At 41.3% G+C, this 26,858-nt stretch overlaps 1 protein-coding gene and 1 long non-coding RNA gene across 4 annotated transcripts in view; one reads left to right on the top strand and one right to left on the bottom strand.

Annotated features, from left to right (window-relative positions):
* The window catches only part of LOC308583644, a 73,701-nt gene that overhangs the window by 16,355 nt on the left and 30,488 nt on the right, over positions 1-26,858 (top strand). The window contains exons 3-5 of the long non-coding RNA XR_014006299.1: positions 14,365-14,469; positions 17,298-18,962; positions 20,123-24,334. This is a non-coding gene — a long non-coding RNA (uncharacterized lncRNA). The remainder of the gene's footprint in view (positions 1-14,364; positions 14,470-17,297; positions 18,963-20,122; positions 24,335-26,858) is intronic.
* The window catches only part of NKAIN2 (sodium/potassium transporting ATPase interacting 2), a gene marked incomplete at its 3' end in the record, with an annotated part of 464,930 nt that continues 459,786 nt past the window's right edge, over positions 21,715-26,858 (bottom strand). For all 3 annotated transcript variants that reach the window (XM_081187809.1, XM_081187813.1, XM_081187811.1), the window contains one exon: positions 21,715-24,292. In XM_081187809.1, coding sequence (XP_081043935.1) covers positions 24,283-24,292 — 10 coding nt within the window. The remainder of the gene's footprint in view (positions 24,293-26,858) is intronic.

The raw sequence follows: 26,858 nt of genomic DNA, 5'->3' as shown, positions 1-26,858 counted from the left end.
ACATTAGCTTATTTCATAAATGCACCTGCTTGATTCTTTTTTTGATCACATGAACTATCTCTCTAAGAGTGAATACAAGTGCTGAGCACCAACAGAAATGGGACTGAAATGGGACCACAGGAAACAAAAAGGGAAGTAGCGGCATGTTGCAGGGAGCCTGAGTTCTGCAGAAGTAGGAACATAAGCAGAGCGTGCTGGATGTAGCCAATGGCTCATCTAGGCCAGCATCCTGTTGTCACAGTGGCCAACCAAACAACAATGATAACAACAATCCAGATGTGCCAATCCACTGCTCTCACTCCCAATGAGACATGAGCATATTTAGTACATAAGAAAAGCCCTGTTGGATCAGACCAAAAGCTCATCCTGTTCCCACAGTGGCCAACTAGTTGCCTATGGGAAGCCCATGAGCAGGACCCAAACACAACCACACACTCTCCCCACTTGTGATTCCCAGGAATTGGCACACTGTCTCCAACACTGAAGGCAGAACATAGTCATCCTGGCTAGGAGCCTTACCCTTCAGGAATTCCCCTAACTCTTTTTTAAAGCTATCCAAGTTGGGAGCGAATTCCATAGCTTGTACTGTGTGGAAAAAACATGTTATTTTGTCCATCCTGGGCGTTCTAACACTCAGCTTAATGTGTGGCCTGAATTCTAATATAAAGAGAGAATGAGAAAAATGACTTTCTATTCACTTTCTCTCCACCATGAGAAATTTATACCTCTATCATGTCCGTCCCCCCCCCCCCGCTACTCATCATTCTGGCTGTGGTCATCCTCATCCCAATGATTTTTTTAATTTTAAGAATACTTACTTTAAATATTTAAATATTATTGTTTTATTATTAACATATGTATAGAAATTATATTGCAGAGTGCCATCAGACTGGCTCTTTACAGAGTACAAGAGGAGTGGCCCCCTGCTCTGAGGCACTCATAATCTACAGTTTGACACACCAAGTGATAGAAAGGGAGAAGGAAGGGAACGGGGCTGCCTAAAGAGGCAAGCAAAGTGTGGTTGATTCAAAGCAATGGCTTTTAAATACATTTCAAAGGCCTCTTGGAGAGTGGGGAGGTTTTCGGGGCCATTCTAAAAGGACTGGCTGAACAGATCTGGTATAGAACAAGGACCAACAGAGTGAATCTAGATAAAATCTGTAACCTGTACAGATACACTTTGGTAAGGAAACTCTTAAAAGGAACTCCCTTTTTAATGTTATATTTTGCCAATAGGTGGTGCTGGTAAATCACAAAGACTTATGTGCTCCATTTTATTTATTTCAAAAGGTACTGAGCTACCTCAGTAACATCCAGGTGCTTTGAATTCTGCTAAAATTAATAGTGTTGATGCCTTCTAGCATGTTTCCTTGTCTGCAGGTATACTTTGTAGCAGACTATCACTAATAAAAAGACTTGTGTGCCTTCTCTTAGGGGATATATGTATATGAAATTATTAATCCATCAAAATTGGAGTTGTTAATATGCACACTCTTTTACCCAGTCCTGACTGTGTATTTTGTAATTTATTAAAATGTATATAAAGTTTTTCAGCAATAATGCTCTCAGGGTTGGTAGAGAAGAGCCAATAAAAACAACAACAATTAGAACAATACCTCCAAAAAATAGCAAAATATACAAAAGCAGCAGAAGCAAGAGCATAAAAACACCACAGCAGAAGAATAAAAGCAATTATATGACATTTAAAAAGGCCTGGGAACATAAAAATGCATTCAGCTGGTACTGAAAGGACATTTATTTCTAAAATGTAGGTCCCACTCTTCAATTGCCCTTACATACTCTCAGATTAGATTTGGCACCTGATGAACAGTCGGTCTGTGAGCGTTTAGAAAAGGATGCTGTGATCCAGCATGGGTTTCTTAAAAACAAGTCATGCCAGATGAATCTCATGTCTTTTTTTGATAGAGTTACAAGCTTGGTGGATCAGGGTGTATATTGATTTCAGTAAGGCTTTTGACAAAGTCCCCCATGATATTCATGTGGAGAAGCTGGTTAAAAAGTGGGAGGGGTGAGATAATCGCCAGGTGGATTTGTAGCTGGTTGGCTGACCGAACCCAAAGAGTGCTTACTAACGGTTCCTTGTCATCCTGGAAAAAAGTGACAAGTGGGGTGCTCCCGGGTTCTGTCCTGAGCCCATTGTTGTTCATCGTCTTTATAAACAACTTGTATGAAGGAACTGAGGGGAAGCTCATCAGATTTGTAAATGACACCAGATGGGGAGGGGTAGACAATGCCACTGAAGGCATAATCAGAATTCAATATGACCTTAACATATTATAGAACTGGGCTCAAACTAACAGAATTAATTCAATAGGGACAAATGTACGGTTATTCACTTAGGCAGGAAAAACCAGCTGCACAAATATAAGACAAGGGACATGTGGTTTGCCAGTAGTATATGTGAAAAGGATCTTGGGGTCTTAGTAAATCACAAGCTTAACATGAGAAAACAGTGTGATGCAGCATTAAAAAAGCTAATGCTATTCTAGGCTGCATCAATACAAGTATAGTGTCTAGATCAATGGAAATCATAGTTGTTCTCTAACCTGCCTTGATCAAACCACATCTGGAGTATAGAGTCCAATTCTGGGCACCACAATTTAAGAAGGATATTGATAAGCTGGAACACATGCCGAGGAGGGAGACCAAGATGATCAAGGGTCTGGAAACCAACCCTCAACCTTGGTATTATCAGCACCACACTCTAACCAACTGAGCTTTCCAAACTGTCTTGTATGATTTGGTTGAAATTCCTGCATGTCAGGAGTTTGGTCTAGATGACCCTCGGAGCTTCTTCCAACTCTATGATTCTATGATCCTCTTTGAACAGACAGTGTTTTGCAAATGTGGCATCACAGTCAAGAACACCTTTGCTCTGTTGCCACCAGTCTAACCTCTAAAGCTGAGAGCATCTCCAGAAAGGCTTCCAATGTGAGGCAGTTAATGGTAGCCTGTGAAGTTGCCCCAAGACTAGGAAGAGGTGTTCTGTTGAACTGCTCCCAGATAGTTAGCTTGCTGCTGTATTTTGGATTAACTGAAGCTTTGGAGTAGTCTTCAAAGACAGTCCTACACATAACACACGGCAGTAACCTAAGCTGGAGGCTACCCAAACATGGATGCCTAGACACTCTCTTCCCAGGAAAGCATCACCATGAGGGCACCAGTCTCAGTTCAAACTGTGCTCTAATTCAAAATTTTGGGAAAAGGCTAATGACCGTTGACCATTTTGGCTGGGGCTGTTGAGAGGTGTGGTCCAATCACATCTGGTTGGCTACTCCTGTTTTATATGGATAATCATGAATGTATAAAGTCTTGGTCAGCAACTAGTTTTCCTGAGAAGAAATTTTGGGCAATGTAGGGTGATGGGCCAGCACCCTTGCTTTAATCCTATAAATGGGTGTGCTCTTAGGCTCCCATTTGAATGGCATTTGTTTGAAAAAAAAGATCTGCTGAACAGATTATGAAATAGTTCAAGCAGGGCTTGAGTTCTGTGTCACAAGATTTGAAGAATCCAGAGGTGTTCTTTGGTGGTGGGGATGCTTCATTTATGAGTTAAAATGTTTCATTTTCTGATATCCAGTACTGTGGCAAAACAATCCTTTGTTGCTCTTCCACAGTGTGTTTTTTTCACTCTTCTGCTACCTGTGTGTGCTGAAGAAAGGCAGAAGGAAGACAGATAAGGTACTTCTAGCTTTTATGCAAACCCTCTGTAGACCAGGATTAAGGTCTTTTGATAGGATCAAGATAGGAATTCATCAAAAAATTCAGACAGTGTACACAGGTACTGATAGAAACAGATTTTCAGTCTTCTGTGATATAAAGTGAAGTATATCTCTTAAGTGTGGACACAATTGTTGATGTTGACACAATAAAGCACAATATGATCATTTCCCAGTGCTTGAAAGAGCCCACTGGTGACATAGGCATCCTATAGTTATGGGCAAGACAACTTTTAAATTACTTATTCTAGCATCTTCCAGTCTTTTCAGGGTTTTTCTTGAACGCTAGTGGCAAAGGTGTTTCCTTCTTCCTCAGGCTAGAACACTTACTTCTTGCTTTAAGACATGCATGGGGAAACTTTTGGGCTCCATGCGATTGTGGCCTTGGAGGCCAAATTTGACAAGTAGATGGGGCTGTCAATTACATGGTGTCTGAAATATACTCGGAGTCGAGAGTGGATTTCATGCTCTTTATTCAGCTCATAGTGGTGAGGAGGAATGGAAGTTCCCCCAGAATGTCTGCTTTATATACATTATTTACACAATGGGCCCCACGTGATTGGCTAATTCCAGGATTCTCCTGTAGGCCAATCAGGTTGTGGATTCACTTCCACCTGGAGCTGGATTGGGTGGCTCCTGTGGACCAATCAGACTGCTGCATTCTGGGTCCTATTGTTCTAGGACCAATCAGACTGCTGCATTTGGGATCCTATTCAACTCAGTACATAACAGTGTCGCTATGGAGTCACATGATTGGCAGGTGGGTAGGGTCGCTCATTTATCAAAACCCCTTGCATGGCTTTGCAAGTCTCCACCTCCCCCTTTAAATTTACCATCTTGGTGGATTAAAAAGGGAGACTGGGGAGACTTGCAAAGGCTTCAAGGCAGTCCCCTTGCTCTTCTTTGGGCCTCTGGCAGGCTGTTTTAAGGTCCTTTGCAAAACTTCTATTTGAAGCAGCCACCCACTTTATTTTTTAAAACTTGGGGAGAAAGAGAAAGCAGGGGGCAAGAGGATGGGGGAGTCCCCTCTCTCCCCGGTGCCATCTGTCTGCTTGCTCTGATGTTTAAAGGAGAAGTGGGGTGGCTGATTCAAAGAATGCTACATAGGCTACATAGACCAAATACACTGTCACATGCATAGAATTTCCACAGCAAGCCAGGAGGTGGAAGGCAGAGGAGGGAATTGATTTATATATATTTATATCATATCCTCCCCCTTTTTTTGAAGAACTCAAGGCAACAGACATGGTCCTATTCCACATTTTATCCTCAAAATAACCTTGTGAGGTAGGTTAGGCTGAAAGCTGATTCCTGACCTACGGTCAGGCTTAACGGGGGTTTGCACTCCCCTGTCCTAGTCCAACACACTGACCTCTACGCCACATAGACACCACACAGTATACCACATAAGGAAGCATTTGCCAAAGAACGATACTGGAACCTACAGCAGGAAAGGCTGGCCAGTGGAGCAGAGCTGCTATGCTAGCTCACTGGAAGGTGGGGCGCTGTTGCATACTGAGAGGAGGAGGGGTAAGGTGGCAGGAGGGAGGCTGGCACACTAGAAACACACTGGCAGCAGTGCCAGATTGGCTCTCCTGGTGCCATCTCCCTGACCATCTTGTCTCTCTCCATCCTGATAAGCCACAGTGGCCCACCTGTCAGGAAGCTCGTGAAGAAGCTCCACCCCATTATGCAAGTAAAAGGTGCAGCTGCTGCAGGTGCAAATGGTTTTCTTGATGGGAAGGTCCCAGATACAATCCTTGGAATCTCTTGTGGCAAGATTAGGAAACATTCCATCCTGAAACTTGGAGAATTGCAGTAGACTCTACTGTTGAGGGTTAACGCTCCTGGGGGGACAGCAGACCCGCAGTACCTCCGAACATCTCCCAGTAGGCACGTCTCTGGAATGGCATGTCCCTTCATTCCAGAGTGCCCCTCTGCGACACTTCTCAAATGAAAAGTGCACACAAGTCTTCTGGCACCACGCAGCAAGAAGATAGAAACATCTGTAGATCTAAACTACGTTTTATTCACAATATATACAGAGAGTCCATAATCACGTCTGTGTCCTCCAAACTCTGGCAGAAAAAAATAATACAGCAAAAGTGAAAGTACAGTCCAAGAACATTCTCAGACGGAAGAGATAAGACAGTCTTCCATTCCCACATTCTTCTCAGCCATCTCATGTGATTTATACTAATCACACTAGCCAGCATCGGCTTGCGTAAAATCCTAACATGTACTTGGCTTGATGGACCAGTGTCAGTGCACCCGCTCCTCATGGGCAATGAGAGGTCTGTACGCACTTTCCTTAACCTGTCGAAGCTTCTGCATTATGATCAGTCAAGGAAGATGAACTCTGAGTGGCAGCTTACTGAATAGATGGAGCAAGCTAGGTGCAGATATTAGCAGTGTGTGCTTGGCACCTACAGTGTTTAAGGGCATAGTCCTGGTCCAGTGTCTGCATACAATGGCTGGAGAGGATGTGGAAAATGAGCCCTCTACACCCTATGAGGATTCCTTCCTATACAGAATTCTTAGTGCTTCTGTTTTCCCCTTTGTAGAACCTAAGAAATAACCATCGAGGCTGCAGGAAAGTGTTTGAGCAGAATAGATACTTTGGGTTATTTGTAGCTAAAACTGCTTTTGCTGAGGACAACTATAGACAATGAAATCTAATGTTTACACAAGGATCAAGCTCCACACAGCTGAATAATAAAGACACAATAAAAACTGAAATAATGTGACTGTATTGTGTCTCTGGGGAATTAATGGCATTTACCTGAGATGCAGGTTTTAAAGTGGTTATTTACAGGGCTTTGAGTAGGGTAGTAAAAATTGTGTTAAGATTTATATTGCAAATAGCAACGTAATAGGACTTTGCACATACTCTGAATTCTAATTCCCCAATTAGATTGCTTCAGCTGTAGGAAAACATTTAGCTTTCTGATGTAACTACACTTCCCAAGGATCAGTCTGAATATTTAAAACTCAGCAATGTGGGTTTCCCCTCCCCCCCCACTTTTGAACAAATGACATTAATCAGGTCATTCTTGTATTTTCATCCTTTCCTGCAGTTCTCTCAGAAATTAGCTACTGACTCTAGTGCAGCAAGTTCAATGTGGAATAGGAATGCATATCAGTTATAGAAGCTCTGAATCCGTGCCTGAAAACTGTAGTAACTGAGAAAGCACTGGCTGTTGGTTCTGGTGCAACAGCAACACCACGAGGCTTCCATTTTCTTTACTTGTTTATACCCCAACATTTTGGTAGGATTTGTGAAAAGTGTGTTGTGGATATAGAACTATATTAGTGTTGCCATTTATTTCTCTTTTCAGGAGCTACCAAACACATTTTTAAAACATAGGGGGCGGGGAGTGAAATCATCATTTGAAAGGGCAAAAATGGCAGCCTTCATCTAGCAGATTGAATGATGCCTGAAGGCAGCCAGTTGGCTGTTCCTGCACTAGACCAATGGGCATTTGTCTCTTTCTGTAGCATTTCTCCCGTGGGGTTCTTAAACATGCAAGCAGCATATGTGACCTTGCTTCCTTGCTCCTTTGATCTGTTCCTCCTGGGACTGAGATGAGACAAGCACCATCAAATAAAGTGTCTGTCATTGTTTTGCTTGGACACATGCAGGCAACTGTAGCATGAATTAGGAGCATGGGAAGCCAGCTCATGGGCAAGGAGCACATCTAGGCTTGCAAACTGAATAAAACAGCAGGAGGCAGACCAGCAGGAAACCACTGGGGGCTGTGAGACACACGCCACATACCTAAACTACAGGAAGCTGATGCGCCTGAGCTCAACAATCGGGATTGTCTGGACAAGTCCTTAATTACAATTAGGGAGGCCCAAACAGAACTGATATATTAGTTTGAGAACCCCTGAGGTGTGGAGAATAACTCTCACTTTTCGCAAATAGGATTCTACCATAATTAAAGCACAATTTGCTCTCACAAAAGCACCACCGTTTCCCTTTAAAAACAAGAGATGTAATTATGCCAGTTAATTAGCATTCCTGCACTTAACTCCTCTAATCAGCCATTTGTGCCGGAAATACCTTCATGGCATCACAGATGGGTTTAATTTAGATTTTGTTTTTCATTTTTAACCGCAAGTCATAGCCGACACTGGTATCATCTAATTTTTACATTTGAAGGTCTGCAAAATGTTTGGTGAAGCCCACTTTATGCATTACAAGGAGTGGTGAAACATGCACAAATTCCTCATTTCCACTTTATACTAGAAGAATGGCGGTAGAAGCAGAAGTCATTTGCACATCTCCTTTTCACCACCTTCTAAGGGGCACATTCAAAATAATGTCAAATATTCCCACATGTGAGGAAGACCTCTTCTTTTGATGGGGCAGGAGGGAGAGTGTTTGTGGCTGCTTCTGTTTCACATTGTAATCATGGCTTGGAGTAGTTCAGGCATCCATTTTGCCCCCAGAGAAAGAAGAATGGAGGCAGAAAGACAATTTACAAATTGGGACATGAAACCATAAAGAGAATACATTACAGAATTGTTTTTTTTACTGCCATTGTAGCTCTAAATTATCGCATAATGAACACTACTTAAATGGCTTCTTTTTCCTCTTCTCTTTTCATTAATTTAATTTATTTTTGTGTTGCAATTCTCCCCCCACCCCATTTCCCCCACTTCCTCTCTCCTCATTAGTCTTTTTCTTTTTGTAATGCTCTTGTTAGGTACTTACAATCCAGTTGTAATCAGTTGCTGCAGCATTTGTAGAGCTGAAAGGAAAACATTACTGAGTTGTCAGCATGTTTTCAACTTCATTTAAAATGACAACGTGGTAATCAGCCATACATGCTGCATGAGAGCAGTTACGATGGTGAGAGGGGAAGAAGAATCGGTGTTAGTTCTTTGCCATTAAATCTTCCCAACAGCGACCCACATATTTGTTTTCTAAGCAGTTTGAGGGCTCTGATTGTCATTCTCTGGTTCTCTCTCTCGTTATGTTTGTGGAATGATCCATTCATTCCAGACTTGGCAAAGGATATTCACTGGGAATCTTTTAAGTTGGAGGTGACCCAAAAGTAATAATGAAAAATGCAATTGCCTGTACTTCCATGTGCTGCTATTAGTTGTGGTACATTGGCTTCACTTTTTCTTCCCCTTTTTTATGGTCAAAGTGGCTGCGAGTCAGTAGGGAAGGTTTGATAAAGATACAGCCTTAATTGAGGAACATGAACCTTAAGTGTTATATTGATGAAACTGGCACCACATACGAGTCTCCTGCTTGGCATCTTTTGAACATTACCATGATATGCAGGCCTAGTATATTGTCATTTTTCCCCATAATCTCCTTTTTACACTTGGAGAGGAGCTGTAGCTCAGTTGTAGAGCACATGGTTTGCATGGAAAACGTACCTGCCCTGCCCAAACCAGCTGCTGCTGTAGCTTTTAATGAGTGAATGCAGGGAAGTGGTTGATATAGTAGAGTTTGTTGCAACATATACACAAGGTCCACCATTTCTCTTCCTAATTCCCCAATTCAGAAGAAAATAAAGGCAAAACGATTAAATAAAAGTAGATACTTATCACAGAAAGAGATTCACACAGTGTCCATTGCTGCTTGCGTGCAATCTCTCTCTCTCAGTCACAAAACAAATACAATGAAACAACAAAAGCTCCTCAAGATAAGAAACATGCCCTGTTGCTTCTCTGATTACCAGAACATGAGATGTGGACTTCAAGGAAAGAACTCTGAGCATGCTCAGAACAGATGTATGATTCGGATGACCCTATTAGAGACCAGGAGGGCTATTCTTCAAGCAGTCGTACCTAGTCTGATGTTGTGGCTGGCAGGTCTATGCAGAGCTTGTCTGAGGACCAGGTTGGGAGTTTTTTTTTTAAAAAAATAAAGTTATGCACTCAAACAAAAAAGCAGCTGGTCTCTGGCAGGTCCCCCAGCCAGTTTAGCCCTCTGTGACCCAGGGCAAGTGTCCTTGGCTGCCCCACATCCTGCATGGGTCTGCTGGCTGGATGGCTGTTATAACAACAACAGGGAGAAGTGGGAAACTGCAGAACATGGGCAGAATAGGCAGCCATCCTAATATTCAAATTTCACATGGCTTTTCTGCCCAGAGAGACACATGGGAAGGACCTTGTTACCATAGCAATACTTTTGGATTAGGATCAGCTGACTGGTGCAGGGAGCTGATTACCCAGAGAACAGACAATTGGGATAAATGTCTCCAGGAGTTTTACTCTCAGTTCAAAAAGAGGTATTAAATGGGGGCAGGGACAGGAAAGAGTAGGCAGCTTTGAGATTTTGGGGGATTTTAAAATATATTTATTATTATTTTTTAAAAAAACTCCTGGCACTTTCCATGGGAGCACTGTGTCCCTGTAGCCTCAGTGCATAAGCATCAACTGACAGTAAAGTACACTCAGCTGTTGAACACTGTTGGCAGGGAAGGAGACAAACATGCCAGCTGGTGTGTGTATATGTGTGTGTTTGCAAGAGCTATGAGCTGAATGACCTGAGAACTTAGAATTTCAGCAGGAATATTTCCACAGCCATCCTCAAATGGCCACACAATGCTGATTCCCAGATGGAAACAGAACGGGAGGGCAGTTGAATTATGAGCCAATATAGGTGTGAAGAACTGGCTAGCTATGGCACTGCACAAACATTAAAATACAACTGTTAGCTTCTTCTCAGTTTCTTTTCTTTTGTAAAATGGGCTTGCTCCCCCCCCCCACTTTTCTTCTCTTCCCATTAATCTTAGTTACCTTTGCTTCTGTGGTAAGGTTGCCATTTCCCCAAGTGGCAGAAAGATTTAGGAGCCTTCTGAAGACTCAGCTCTCTTTTGTGGGACAAGAATTGGACACTTGGGCTTTTCCATAAACTTGTTTATGCATCAATTTACAGGTTAAATAGAAGAACTTGCCAGCTAAGGCAGGTTGCAATTCCTCTGATATATAGTCATTACTGTTGAAGATGCCATGAACATCTGTAAAGAAATAATTTCAACTGAAGCTGATCAACATTTTGCAGCTTGTTCAATTAACTTTGCTGGCACCTGTTAAGGCTTAGGGAGAAGTAGTGATATACAAGATTATTTCATTCCTTTTTATTATTAAAAACTTTATTTCATTGCTCATTTGTAAGGGGGCTTCATTTTGGTTCCTTATACATTAACGTTACCGTACATTCATTTCACTACATACATGCACTTTTGTTCCATTTGTTTCTTTTTTTTTCTTTCCTAGCTTTATTTTTCTAGTTTTAATGTACCAGAGCAAGTGCAATGTCTAGGGCATCTGGAAAAATAACATGGCTGCTGTCACCGAGCTACCACTGAAATTAGCTCCACTACAACTAAAACAAAGCAGAGACCCCAGCTTGAAATAAGCACTGCATGGTATAACGAAAACAAACAGCATTGGTGCCCATTTGTTATTGATACAATTAATTGAGTAATGAATAGAAAATGAACTGAATGGGGCCCATTGGTTTCAAGTTTTAATTCATGATGAAATAAATACACAAGCTGATTTCACACCTACGGCTGCTACCCACCTCTTGCTAACCCACATTTTCAATCTATTGTTTAAGTAAAATGAACATCGATTCAGCTAGTTTGTAAATTCCATTATTGCTTTATGCTTCTCCTTTGCTTTGTTTCTCCCAGTTATTAAGGAGCTAAAACAGTGCAGAGACAAGAGGAACTGGATATACTTTATTTATCTTATAAAAGTACTGTACTGTATACCCGGTTTTCTTTATAAACGTGGTATACTCAACTTGGTATATAAAGAAGTTTAAAATAATTTGCTAAAATCGATTTCTTAAATTAAAACCAAGAACAAGGTAAAACAAGTAAGCATAAAAACAAGGAGACAAAAGGTTAAATGACACTAAAGCTGGGTGGGAACAGTAGCATTAGCTGCTCAAACATTAAAATGATGAGGGTCAATCAAACCTTTCTAGGGTTCCATAGCACTGGTGCTGCAGTGAGCAAGATGCAATACAGGGCCAGTTTGGGATGGGGGGGGGGCACTCATCCTAGATCTCTAGTTCATGGATAGGCAGACTAAGGCCCGGGGGCTGGATCTGGCCCAATTGCCTTCTAAATCCAGCCCACAGACAGTCCGTGAATCAGTGTGTTTTTACATGAGTAGAATGTGCCCTTTTATTTAAAATGCATCTCTGGGTTATTTGCGGGGCATAGGAATTCGTTCATTCCCCCCCCCAAAAAAACCCCACCCATAGTCCACAAGGTCTGAGGGACAGTGGACCAGCCCCCTGCTGAAAAAGTTTGCTGACCTCCTGCTCTAGTTGATTCCAAAAGATGCTGCCAGGGGACTTCTGGTGATCCAGAGTGACACTCAGTATACTATCTTGTTCTTCATGCTGTTTAACATATAAACACACTGCTAGGAGAGTTTATCCTGGGTTTTGGGAGTTAGCTGTCTTCAAAATATGGATGGCATGCAGTTCTAACTTTCCCATTTAACTGATGCCAAGGAAGTAGTGGAAGTTTTGAGCCAGTATGTGAATGCATAATACCTTGGATGAAGGCTAACAAGCTCAGTAAGTTCTCTTGCAAATAACAGAGTAGCACATCAGTCTCTCCCTTAGGTAGACCAGTCTGGATGTAAAAAGGAAAGAGAAAAAAAAGGAAATGAAAGGGGGGGGGGAGAGCAGAAAGAACTTGGATTTGTTTGGGACTTTCTTGGGATCTAATTGACATTAAAACACTTTCCCATTGCATACGATGAGGGAATTGTTTTATACTCATTCCCCAAGCGAAAGAACCCAAATGAATAGAGAGCAGTTTCTTCTCCCATTGTCTAAAACCTTTCACTTGCTCCAAATATGTCAAAAAATCTGTCAGCAGTAGCATTATTATCCTGATGCGAATGTGCCTGCAACTAGACAGCCGCTGGTCTGTGACATATTTCCCATGCGGAGGCTCCCCCCCCCCCACTTTCTGGCATTTCAGCAATACGCTCATGTGTTTTGATACAACACTAAGCTTGCAGTTGATGGTGGTGTGCTTGAAAGGGAATTTTTAATTTCTTGCTGATGGCAACTGCCTTATTAATGTATTTGCCCTGTGTTCTTTAAGCTTCACAAATTAATGGCTATTAATTCGGGGGGGGGGACCTCCCAAAGAAGTTCAGAGTTACCTCCAGTCTTGGAGGGAGGCCCACCAGGAAAAAAATGGTTGGAGATAACAGGAGGGAGGAATATACGCGTGTTTTAGTACTCTCTCCTGCTATGCCCATGTTATGCTTTAAACTGCCTCATTCCCTCACTTTATTAGAATTCAGTGACAACTCTGTTCTAACACAGGGGTAGGCTAATCTATATATGGAAGATCCATTTATAGTTCAAAACAGTTGCAGGGCTGCTAATCTCTTTGGGCTCAACTGTTTCCCACTAAGTCATTTCCCTAATCAAGATTATTCTACAATGCTGCTATTAGCTGCTGTACTAGGAAAATATGATATAAATTGTATTGATTGTATTCCAGATGTATTTTGTCTGGCCCAAAAAGCCTGACTTCAGATACTCTGAATCACATTGTTCCAGTTTACTCCTCATAGAACCATTTCTGCCTTGTAATAACAATCTGTTCATGTATCAGCCTACATGTTAACAGTCTAACATTTTGCTACTCAAATGAGGAACACACAACTAGCAGAGTCCTTCTACTTGTCATCTGTATCATATATTTTTTTTATAATTATGAAGTAAGGAACAAGTTCATATATCGGTTACAGATCCTGAGAAATGAGGCTTCAAAAATAGCCATAATATTTAAATTCAATTTGATCCTCCCCCCGCCCCCACAAGCTGGGCTTGTTTGTATGACACTCCAATTGAATTTTATGGTTTTAATATATTTTTGTATGTTTCTAATTTGTTGTCAACTTGTTTGGAATTTTTGTAAACTGCAAATTTTATTGAAAGTGAATGCAAACCCTTTAAAACCAAATAATAAATAAATAATTTGCTGGGCCTGGACCAGAAAGGGAGCCGGTAATCCAGTTTTAAAGTCCTGACATTTATCTGTTTAATGCAAGATCCTGACCCTAGTACAAGAGGAATGCCACCATCTATTGTTTTGCTAACTTTGATGCAGAAAAATCCTGGTGTTTATGGCCCCTATACAGTGGTACCTCTGGTTGCGAACGGGATCCGTTCCGGAGGCTCGTTCGCAACATGAAAAGAGCACAACCCACAGCGGCGCATCTGCGCACGTGCGGGTTGCGATTCAGTGTTTCTGCGCATGCACGTGATGTCATTTTTGCGCTTCTGCGTGAGCGGCGAAACCCGTAAGTAACCCTTTCCGGTACTTCCAGGTCGCCGTGGGACATAACGTGAAGGAACATAACATGAAGCAAACGTAACATGAGGTATGACTGTACTTTGGAGGAAGCCGTGACTGTTCAAAGTGGCACCCTCGTGTTTTAAATGCATGGTGTGAATGTGGCCTTAGTATTAAGAAGCTGGTAATTTGAGGACTTGCCCTAAGGTCACAAGATCAAGACCTAGAAACTGAAGCACAGGTTTGTCTTGGAGGCTCTGGAGAGCACAGCTGTTTCAAGCCCTTCCTCTTGTTTTGTCTTGTGTACCCAGAGCCATTACATGGGTCAGAAGTGCACTGAATCCAGTGGAAGCAGTTTTCTGAACATACAACTAGAAGCTGTCGGAGTCACACCCAGAGGAAGCAATAAGGCCTTTGTAAGTGCTGCTTTTTATATTCTTATAAACATGGGCATGTTACAACCACCATCAAGCCTGTAGCCGCCAGGGGATATTGCAGATAACTTGAAAATGTTTATTTAGACTTCCTTGGGAGGAAGGGTAGGATATAAAGTTAATAGATATATAAAATAAATAATAACCTTTGTCTGGCAGCAGAGGGGCTGGCTGAAAAATAGGGAACCATTTGCAAGATAGTCCGGATTGTGCAGTTTGGTTTCAGCCGAACTGCTTTCTGGTCTCCCAAGTTAGTTGCGGTTCTCAAACTATACTTGGAAGCCACAGAGTGCTGCCCCACTGCCAGACAGACGCAGTCAGCCTGCAGAGAGGAGTTTCTGATATGTTCCTTCTACATCCCTCCTAAAAACAATGCTATTGAGAGTAAAATAGAGAGCCTGGTAAGGGCATTCCCTAGAATTGTCAATCACAAAGCAGCATCCACTCTCTGCGGCCTCTTTCTCCTCCCTTTGGCCTGAAATGCACAACCTTTAGCATATGTATGAAGGAGTAATATTTATTTATTTTGCCAATTAATTTTTATTAAGTTTTCAATTTAAAAAAAACAAATGAACAAATTTGAGAAATCTCAGATTAGCAATTTAAAAATTGCAAATTAATTTCCAGTTTAATATATCCTTAGAGATTGACTTACCACCCGTACCTCCATGGTGTTTATATTTCACACTCTTTCCTACTGTGTTATACAAAGAGATCTTATCTATTAGTATGAAGGAGTAAATGTAACCACATAGAGAGCTTGAGGGAGGTACAAAAATGTATGAAATTGGGCCATAAAAAAATAAATTACCCTTCTGAGGCGGTTCTGGAGTTTGGGGACTAGCTTGTTTTGCCTTGGATTCAAGTTGCGTCAGATTCTGAGGAAGTTCTCAGAAGTGGGCATATTCTTCTCGAACCTCTGCTTCGTGCAAGGTGCAAAGCAGCACTGTAGCAAATGAGAAGCAGATTTGCGCAGACTCTGCTATCCTCTGAGAAGAGGATGTTTTCCAACTGGACTCCTTGGCTGGCTTTGAATAAACATTCACTAACTTTTTATTGATAGTAATCAGCTAAATAGTTTGAGGATCTATACAACTTTGTAACATGCAGAAAACAGCATTCTCAGAGAAATCAAAGACTGGAACTGAGGGAAGCGGGGGTGGGGTGGGGCTGTGGGGGAGGGTGGGGGGAGGGAGGAAAAATGGGGAAAAAATAAGGATGATATGTTTCTGGATAATATGTTTTGTTTTAATTTTGAATTTAATTTTTTTTTAAAAAAAAAGAGAAGAGGATGTTTTCCAAAGGTTTATTAATGAAACTGTAAGAATAATGAAGCAGAATGACAGAATGCAAACTCTTGAAGAGAGACTAAGCTGTGTATGGCCTTAGTAAGTAACTCCCAGCAGCACTCTTAAAATGACTTATTGGTTAATTGAATCAGTCTATCATCTTTTGGTGACAGCATCAATTTGCAGACTTTTTGGTGTGTGCGGCGCCGTCAGAGTTACCAGTATAAAAGCACATCAGGGTAAAATGAAGTATGGAATGCATTAATCTGAAAGTACACATGTGTATAATTTCTTTTATGTTAGATAGTGTGGGATTCAATTATGTAACTAAAAAGCACTGTTGGCTATATTGCCGTTTTCCCCAGTTTTTAGTGTTTAGGATTTTGAAGTGAGCTGACAGAAGGAAGTGCACTCTGGGGTTAAGAGTCAGAAATCAGTCTGCCAACATTTTTTTCCTGGCCCATAATAAGTTGGAATTTAGCAAGAGCGTGCAGACAGAATGATGTAGAAAGCTTGTTTTTTTCCTGTCCTACAGAAAGAGCCTAGCAGCCAAGTCTGAGGTTTATTTTGCTTCCCATGGCTATGAATTGTGTTGTTCAGTTTGGGAAATTGATCTCCTTGCTTCTTTCCTTTTCGATATAAATGTTTCTTTATGCCTGGATTTGCCCCAGTGCCCACAGGTTCCCTTCTGCCTGCTGTAATAAGGCTCAAAAGAAGCCTTCTATTGTAGCCAATGACATTGGTTATACCCATGACAGTTTCTCCAGTTAGCAAATGTGCACACAGCCCCAAAAAGGTTGTCAACCCCTACGTTATTAGAAAGATTATACTTTCTCAATACAGACCTTGATGCCTAGTTTTCACTAAGGCCATAAACCTGGTTTTTACGAACACCACTTTGGGCAGAGAAGGGTCCACGTGGCTAAATGCTCTGTCATGCAACAATGAAATTATGAACATGGAAGACTAGTTATCAGAGAAATGTCTAGGCTAGCATCCTTTATTACCCAGGACTCTAGTTATCTGCCACAATTTCTCTGCCTGCCTAAAATGTACCACTTCCCCTGACCTTAGATCTCTTGTGAGTTTTTTCTACACCCCCCTGATTGGCCCTTCTTTCTTCAACTCATCGTCTTTTTCATTCCTGTCTTTATTTTATTTATAATAATATTTGAAATCTGTCAACTCATAAAGAAACAAATATCATGGTAGTGTTTTCTTAGGTCTCAACCTCTTCCACCTTGCTCTCTCAAATGGCCCAGCTGCCTGTGATGTTGCTCATGTTTCTAGAATAGTGTTCTTAAGTCGCCTACTTTTATTCCACCCTCCCTCGTTATTTGCCTCCAAAAGGTACTGTTTACTGCAGAAAGCAGCCAGGTAGGCATGAAGTTTAGCCCTCAGATTCCTGTTTCTTAGCAACAGGAACCTGAAGTTCATCACTGCCTTGGCTCACTTCCTGAGACACCCTGCCTCCAGGCTTCCTGTTAATTTCTCTGTTACCTGGATCCTTTTTCAACTCAGTATTTCAGGTCTGCTGCCCCACAGCTCCTCCTGTCTTTAAGCTTCGTGTGGGCTTCAGTCCAAGACCAAGTGCTTTACAACTGCCATATTTTGGCAAGAAAAGCTGCTTTCTCAAGCACCTTGAAAGCCACCAAACATGGCAGGTGAGTACCATTCAATTGGAAAAGTCACAAGCTGTGCAGGACTGAGTTTTGCTTGAAATTCCAAAACATCAAATCAGTTTAGTCAACTGGCGCTGAAGGCTTTTATTGCAGCTATGCTAAATTCTGCAGTGTATTAAATCTACATTTGCTTTCTCTGTTTTGATGCTGTACTGAAGGTCAGCATTGTCTAGTTTTATTGGAAAAATTAGGTGGAGGTTTGCTTGATTGTAGAGGTTAGGATTTAGAATGATTTTTATAATTTGAATTCAGCTATTAAAATCATGGAATCATAGCGTTGGAAAGGGTGCTGAGAGTCATTTAGCCCAACCTCCTGCCATGCAGGAAGCTCAGTAAAAGCATCCATGACAGCCATCCAACCTTTGCTTATAAACCTCCACTGAAGGGAGTCCTTCACTGTCAAACAGCTCTTGCCATCAGAAAGTTGGCATCTCCTTTCTTGTAGCTTAAAGCCATTGGTTTGGGTCCTACCCTCTGAAGCAGGAGAAAACAAGCTGTCTGCATCTTCCATAAGACAGCCCTTTAGATATTTGAAGATGGCTAGCCTATCATATCTCTTCTCAGTCTCCTCTTTACCAGATTAAACAACATAATTCTCTCCCTTGGTTTCCAGACCCTTGAATATCTTGGTCGCCCCCCTCTGCACATATTCCAGCTTGGACATAGCACTCTTGAGTGCGGTCTGTCAGAAGCAGAATAGAGCAGTACTATGACTTCCAATGACACTATATTTTTTTTGTTGCAGCCTAGAATAACATTAACTTTTTTGCTGCCGCATCACACTGTTGACTCATGTTAAGTTTGTGGTCTACCAAAACCTCTACATCCTTTTCACCTGTACTACTAGCAAACCAGGTGTCCTCCACCTTATATTTGTGCAGTTGGTTCTTCCCACCTAAGTGTAGAATCTTACATTTGTCCCTATTGAAAATAATTTTGTTAGTTTTGGCCCACAGTCAGTTAAGGTCATCTTGAATCCTGATTCTGTCTTCTGCATTGACTACCTCTCCTAGGTTTGCAAGACTCTTAACACATTCCTGCCAACCACTATAGCCAAATCATTCCTGACAACACCTCCTGCACAACAAGTTGTTTACTCCCAGTATTTTCCTCTCTCTTCCGGGGCCATGACCTTCAACAGGAAAGAGTGATGAAAAAACCAACTGTGCCCCAGCTTTCTACACGGAGTCTCGTGGTCCCTTGCTGTACATTCAAGGCAGTGTCTGGCAGTATTTTTGGTACCCACATGAATAAGAAGGAAGGGGCTTTGGTTTGTAGTAAGATTTAAAAACAGGAGTTTCAGATTAAGTGATGAGATCCAGTTTGGAAGTCTTAGGACAGAGGTTTTGAACATTTTTGAGTCCACCGCTCCCTTGACCAACTACATTATTCCTGTGGCGCCACTGTGGCTCAGGCAGCCCCTCACCCTTTTTCGAACACCCTCAGCCTCCTCTTCCCTCTCTTCTCTCCTTGGGAGTCCTCCGGGCAGCTGCTGCTGCCCCTGGTCTCTGAGCTGCCTCTCCCCCTTCCCCAAAGAGAAGTGCCTCCTCACACTGCCCCACAGGGGCCTGGAATGAGGATGCCCCCAGCCTTAGTGGCCCAAGGTGAATGTGAGGCCAGCACCTTACCTTGGGAGGCAGCAGTGGCAACAGCGGGCGCTGCTGGGCCTGCATGGCAGTAAGGCTCATAGTGCCTGCCTGCCCACCTGGCCTCCCACTTGTCTGTCCATTCCCAACAGCAAGGACTGGCTGGCTGGACTCCATTGCCTGCTTGCTTGCTTGCTCTGAGGCTGTCAACAGGCAGCCAAGATAAGAGAACCTCCTGTGTAGACAAACTGTGTATGGAACATATTGTGGATGGAGACAGGAAATTGTTTTTTAGCATCCTTGTTATCACATTGAAGCCTGAGATCCCTCCATCATATAATGCTTTTTATTCCATCTGTTCACCAACATTTATTTATTTTGCACAGTGCCTGATTTAAAAATCAGGAGGGTGGTCATCCTTGGGATTAAATATATACTAGGAAAACAGAAAAGTCGCACAATATATCACCAGTGGCTTAAAATTGATCCCAACAGGCGCAGTGTGTGAAATGGGAGGCTGTGCACTTCATGCTGCCTTATTGTTCACAGACATGCATATTTGCTAGGGACAAGAAGCAGCCATTCCTTCACAATTTACCTTCTAGAGACCTTGGGAAGAATGACGACGATAGCAACGCACAAAAAGATAAAACATAGGGACAAAATAGAGTGATTTTTCCAGAGAAAGGAACCAGAACATATGGTAAACATTGGCAGTTGGAACATATGGTATATTTGCCAGCTTTTCCTACCACCTGCCCATGTATTGACATATTTAAGCCATAAGTACTTGGGTAGCTTTGTATTACTATGCTGGCAGCAGCAAGCAGGGTGTGTGGGCTGAGTTTATCAGGTAGCACTGCTACTTTGTCAAGAGATCAAGGATGTCCACCTGACCACGCCTCCTTCTGGACCTCAGACTTACTGGCATAAATTGGGATATTAGTCCCAGGGTAGTTTGTGGTCCCATCAGCAAACTTCCTAGGTTAGGTTTTGGCCTATCTCTTAACTACTTTCTACTATTCCCCCCTAGGCCTGTGCAAGGAATGAGTATTTTAAAACCTGAATGAGGATTCAGTGCTAAAATAGAATATTACTCCCTCTTAACAGGGATTACTTAATGCAGTAGTTAACATTGTTGGCTGCTGTAAACCTATCACATGCTTACATTCACTGATGAGAGAACAAAATAAAAAAGGCGTATTCTAAATGACAGAGAGTCTATTACAGTCAGCCTTGTAAAAGTAGCCTTTTAGTGTCAGTAGATAATGAAAATACCAGTTACCTATGACTGAGTTAAAATGATGTCATGACCTGGCAATTTCTGTTCAGTGCTGACACATCTGTGTGGAGCACAGCTCAAAATTGCCTTCATGTAAATATAATAGGATTGTTCCTTTTTGTATTTTTGCTCTTCTGAGAGTCTACTGCAATCTATGGAACTTGTGAAAAGCAGCAGGAGTCCATGAAACACTTGGAAACCTATATTTTTCCATTTATTTTTTTAAAATGCAAATTACACTAGTTAGTCAAAAAAAAAATCCACCTTCTGTTAAAAATACATTCAGAATTAACAAATGACTATAAGAAAAAAAGGACATTTGGATTGTTAACACTTGCCTTCTAAATATTTGGATTTATAACAACAACAAAAAGCCCAGTCTAGAAAAATAACATTCTTCACTGGATTTTTGAGGAGGATACAGCTGTACAATTCAACAACAGCATTTCAGATATTCTCACACTACTGTGCTCTAAAACTCTTTCCATAGCAGATGTGTCCATTAGTTTATCCACTGTAGTAGTCAACAGTCTTGAAATTGTTTTGGTGGTAGTGATTTAGCTGCAATGTAAGCAAGTATGAAGGCCTATTAGTGTGTGTGTGTGTGTGTGTGTGTGTGTGAGTGTGTGTTTGTATGGCAGCATCGAAAGTGTAGAATTTTCATCGCAATGCCTCAAAATTCTCTGCTTTTGCTTACTCTTGCACTAGGAGAAGAGGCACTCTAACCTTCTTTCTCCTCTTACAGTCATAGCAGAACCATCTCACTTCTCGAAGACCATGGTCTTCAGCGACTTTCTCGTCTTACCTCCAGGCGTAGCAACCCCAGGTACCTCTGCTCCTCCGCATGCCAATCCATTTTAAATGTGAGTAGCTTTCTCTTTTCTCTGATCTCTTGCAAAAAAACCAAACCGAAATAAAACGCCTCACTGTCATTTTTCAACTACATTTCCCCAGGGGCATTGCTAGAGGGAAGAAGCCTGCAGTACACCTAGACAAATTCAGGGAAAGAAGTTCTAGCCAAATATATTCCTATAGGAGGAGAACTCAGTTGGGAGTCCCTTTTATAGTGAAAGCCCATCTCTCGTTGGGACAGTGCCCACACTAAAGCAGAGAAAGTGGTTCCCTTACCCGACATCTGTCCTACAAGCACGTCTCCTTTCTGGACACTCACTAGTCATACTATTGCGCTGCACTCTGAAAAGCAGCTGGCACTTGCTGTTAGTGCTGCTATAAGAGCAATTCTGGATCCTTGTAAACCTGCACATGAGCTCGAGAAACTCTATATCTTTCATGGAGGCTTTTGCACTAGGGGTGATACAGTTCACAGGAAATAAGGGAACATACTTCCCTCTTCTCATTCAGCTTTGTTCTACAGTGGCTGCAGTTGCTTTTAAAAACATACAGCAATATTTGGCAGCAGGGGTAGCAGGATACATTCTAGGAAAGTATACCATTTATTTGCAGCAAGATGGCTGTTTCCTAGTAGATACCGGTGCAGGCATGGGAAGCAAAGGTAGAGAAGTGCCATCATCCTATAGGCCGATGAAATAGCACTGGCTGACTGGCTAGCTTGCTCATATTTGCTAACACTGAACTGAACCACAAACTTCACAAACATTTCCTGATAGGGAATTTGAGGAAGCTTGGTGTTGGTACACTCCCATATATATATATGATTATACAAACAGTAAAAATAAACACAATTATTTTTAAAGTAATTAGGCCTTTATGGTGTTTAGCAAGATCGAACCTATATAAAGCAATGGATTCTCCAAAAATTGTGTAGTTAAGTATAGTCATCATTCTTTAATAAACCAGGAGTCTGAGCTATGGATATGCATTCAGGAGATCAAAACTCTACTCCAGAGCCAGAATACATATATAAGTTTGCTGATATGCTGTGTCTATCCCCATAAGTGGAGATAGAATGTCAGTGAGTTGCTGCTGCTTCACTATGTAACATGGTCCATGCTCCTTAACTCACCTATCTGAAAAGTAAAGTTAAGGATGCAATACTTCATGCATCATATCCCAGACTAATTCCACTGATAGCGAGTGAATGTTAGGTTTACAGTGACTTCTGGTCCGAGCCTAAAATGGCAAACAAGCCAACAAGAATTATAGAGCACCTTGAAAATCTGCACCAGTGCAGTGTAGATACAATTATGCAACTACTTAAGAGTAGGATGCTTGATCTTGCAGGAATACAATTTTGAAATTTACATGTATTATCCACTATACTATGCAGATTTCCTCATAGTACAGTTTGGTTACATCCATTCCACTTTAGTTGCTGGAATCTGATTATGTTTATAGTGCATGTCTGTCCTGTACGCATCCAGATTTATTTTTGTCTGTGACATGTTACATCCATTGAAAGATACAAAAATGTGAGGTGTAGTGAGTTGGACTGGTGTTTCTATAGGAACAGACTTTGAAAGTTGTCATGGGGAATGATGGTTTTTATAGGCCACACAGAATGCAAACATTTGGCAAGTGTAGAAAAACGTTGCCTGAAGACGACTTGATGGGCAATTTGCTAATTTGTAGAAGAACCTCTCCCCCATCAAGTGCCTACAGCTGGAATGCCCATGTAAGTTTTAAATAAAGAAATGAGGGCAATTCCGGTTCCAAAAAATCCTGAGCAAAATATCTCTTCCCATTGAAAAGCCAATGAAGTGGCTGAATATACAGCTCAAATTCAGAACAAACAGACGTTTCTAGGACTCCAAGAGTATTTCATAAAGACATTGATCTACTAGCAAAGTTTCCAAAGGCATCTTGTTGCCAACTACATAACAGCACAGCTTTTTTTTTCAGCCACGATAATACAGAAAGTTAAGATACACATTCTAACACACAACAGATCCCCCAAATATCACAAAAAGGTCTTCAAAAATGTTACCAACGCAACTACTCCCACCCCAACTAAAAAAAAACAAAACAAAACCCAGAAAGAAATATCTTATATGCTGCAGGTTTTTCTTTTTTTAAAAAAGCTCACCTACATAGGATTTTCAACTGGAATTAAGTTATAAAAGAGTAAACATAGTTAATACATATTCAGTTGGCCTCTGCTGATAGAAATAATGCAGACGTCTCTGTCATTAGTAAAAGACATATTTAGAGTCATTTATAAAAGCACCTAGAGTGCAGTAAATAAAAACAGTGGGGTTAAGGAGCACTGTTTTTGTTGTTTCTTTACAGTTATTACTTTAGTAAATGTTCCTTTTCCCCTCAGCATTTTCCAGCTCCCCAAAGAGCCCAGTTCTGTTAGAAGTATTTTAAAGTGTATTTGCATCTCAGCCCTTCTGGAGACTTAAAGCACCTCTTCTGTCTGCCAGCGGGTGGTTTTCTTACACAGCCAACTCTGGAACTACTGGGGAGCAGAGTCTATTACCTGTCACAGCCTTAGAAATCTTTAACAATTAATGAACAGCATGGTTGAGCCTAAAGGAAGTTACTTCAGAAAGTCCACACCGAATTTCTCTGATGTGTAACTTAGGATAGGTTAAGGCAAGTATGTATTATACAGCCTTTAGGGCAAACAACTTGCTGTCTATTGACTTCTGTTTCAAGGTCATCTTGGTATCGTTAGTGTTTATTGACTAAGAGGACACGGCTCCAGACAGAACCAAAATGGATGAGATATTTTTCATAATTCAGAGGCAGGAGCAAAGGGAAGAGAAGGCTGTGACCAGAAGATGGTGCCACCGCTTCTCCTTCTGAACTTTCTGTATAAGAATTTGGAAAATCCAAGATGGGAGAGAAAGGATCTTGTGCATTGCAGTCTGTACTTGTGAGAAAGTGAGGTCTCCGTGTCCCAGCATTCTTCTAGTATTATATTTTGAAACAGAAAAGTTAAGACTTCTTCCTTCTTTTGCACCCACAGGAGGCCGTGCTGGAATAAGTTCTTTGACTAGTCCTTCCGACCCCAACCACAGACTTTGCTTTGTCTACTTGGACCTAAAAGAAAGAGGCGGAAATATATATATAATCAGAACAAAGGTTTGTATACCCATCAAACACTTTTTTGAGGGGATTATTTTTTGTTGAATTTTCAAAATAATATACATACAGGAGAGATTTAGATGTCATTGCCCACTGGCATATATAGTTCACAACTCATCAAACACTTTTAAGGTGATGTTCATGGAAAACATGTGTATACTCTAAGAAACACCTAATCTCCTTCAGACAATGGCACCAACAATCACAGGTTAGAGAGCAGAGAGAGAATGCCAAGTATGAGTCTGGGCCCCACCTTTCCCCTCCACACTCCTATCTTAATAGGTGACTAGCTGTGATAATAATAATAATAATAATAATAATAATAATAATAATAATAATAATAATAATAATATACTGGCCTTCATCCAAAGATCACAGGGAGGTTGACAGCCTCACACATCTGTCAAGTGTGAGGAGAGAAGAGCTGGGCTGTAGCAGCCCCCCCCCGCCAATCACTACAGCATTTCTCTCCCTCACAGGTGATCAGTGTGAGTGTTGCTTCAAGTCTACCTTCTCCCTGTCAGATTAGCCCTGTTCATTGCCTGGATCAGAATGGCTATTCATTTAAATGGAGCTATGCAGCCCACCTCATACATTTTGCGAAGGTAAATATGACAGCATTGGGGTTGCGCAAAGGATTTGGTGTACTATAAATGAAACAACAGCATGGCACCCTGGCATTTCTCCTCTGGAAGAAGAGGAAAATGGAAATGACATAGTTAAGGAAGGATGCCATGCCCTGCAGCAGGCCTCAGATGTAGAGGAGTTCTTTTGTTTGGGAAACAAATACATCAAGAGAAACATTGGATTTAATGTAAATGTCCGGATTATAGCAATGACATGAAGGGGGAAAGTGACCCTAATGAGTAAATCCTAATGAGTTTTAATCAGGCCATAAGATCTGAGAATCTCACTAGTCACAGGAATTCTGCTTCATAAAGCAAACTGCATGCCTTCATGACACTGGCTCTGTATAGAAGGCAGATCATTTCATGGCTGAAACTCCTCAGAGAATGACAGGAAAATTCTTCTGTAATGGCGAGCTGTTCTTGAGCAATTTTTCCAACACATTATGCATTTGATATTACATACTGTCATCGGCCGTCTCTCTCTCTCTCTCTCTCTCTCTCTTTAAACCAACGTTTCTATAGTGAAGCACTGAAGGAGTCTGGCTTTCTATTGTGAGCGTCTCTCTCCTTCAAATTATTTCCTAGACTACCAAAAATATTGACGTCATGTGCTTGCTTATTCTACAATGCAAATATTTGGTGGCATGCATTTTTAATAATCCAATGTTGCAGAGTTTCTATGGGGGGGTTCAGTTATCTTTTGCACTAGTGGTTCCATATTGTTGCTCTCGTTGACAAGTCAAGAGTATTTCAGTGCAATTAGATGAAAGCAGGCTCTATCATGCTAGAATGCCACGGAGCAATGTATGGGGCATAAGCAAGAATGCTAGTTGATCATACATCAACACATACATAATTTTGCTTGAAATTTGGCTGATTATGACAGCTGGTTCAGAATCCTGAAAATCCCCAAGAAGGGTAGAAAACAACTCCCAAGCCCTTCAGAAATGATCTTTAAAATGCTTACTGCTTTCCTGCTATATCCCCTACAAGGAGAACTTTGTTTGCTCGGCATTTTAAAGCAAAGTGTCCTAATTCGCACCTCGCAGGGTAGCACATGAACAAGCCTATAATTATACTTTCAATTTTTTTCAGTTTTGCTATATGGCCTTTGGCTCAAAAAAAAATTAAAAAATTGTACCAAAATGCATAAAATGTGCTTTAGGATAAAATATGTGTAGAACTGCATATCTTGAGCTAGAATAAAATGTATTTAAATAAATATTTCAACACAAAACATTTAATTAATATTTTATATATTTAAATACAAATATCTGTATAAATTTGGTCTTAAGGGTTTTATTGGATTATGACAGTGGCTGACTATTGTGAGTCTAGGTGAACCTTGGGCTTACATATTCGCTGACATGGCCATGAGAAGGAGATTGGAAGCTTTAGCACGACACAGCCCAAACTGTGGTTAATCTTAGCTGTGGCCTGTTGAAAAAAAGTCAGCTTCATAAACCATGGTTTGATGTTGGCTTGTTTCAAAAGACATAGTTAAAGTTAACCACAGTTTATTGGGCTCAGGTGATGTGACAAGCTGCACTTAATAATAAAAAAGCAGCAGCAAAAGTTTATGAGTGGAAGAAAGGTTCTGCTGGTCTCTAGTCTAGCATCCCGTTCTCACATTTGCCAGCCAGATCCCTATGGGAAGCCTGCAAGCAGGACAGAAGCACAACAGTTCTCTCCAACAGCTTCTGAACTCCTTGCAGTCTTACTGATGTGGGTTAGGGGAAAGGAGAGTAAGCAAATGGAAGTCTCTCCTATTCTCTTTCCCAACATGGATAATTCTCATGCCTAATATGATAAATTTGGACAAATTTATCATGACATTCAAATGCAGCCATTGTGTCCTTTGTCGCTTTACTAGAAATATCAACAGCTCTGTT

This window comes from Podarcis bocagei (assembly GCF_964188305.1).
Source record: "Podarcis bocagei genome assembly, chromosome: 3".
Classification (NCBI taxonomy): Eukaryota; Metazoa; Chordata; class Lepidosauria; order Squamata; family Lacertidae; genus Podarcis; species Podarcis bocagei.
Note: the sequence above shows the minus strand (reverse complement) of the source record. Positions and strands in the feature narration are given on the sequence as shown.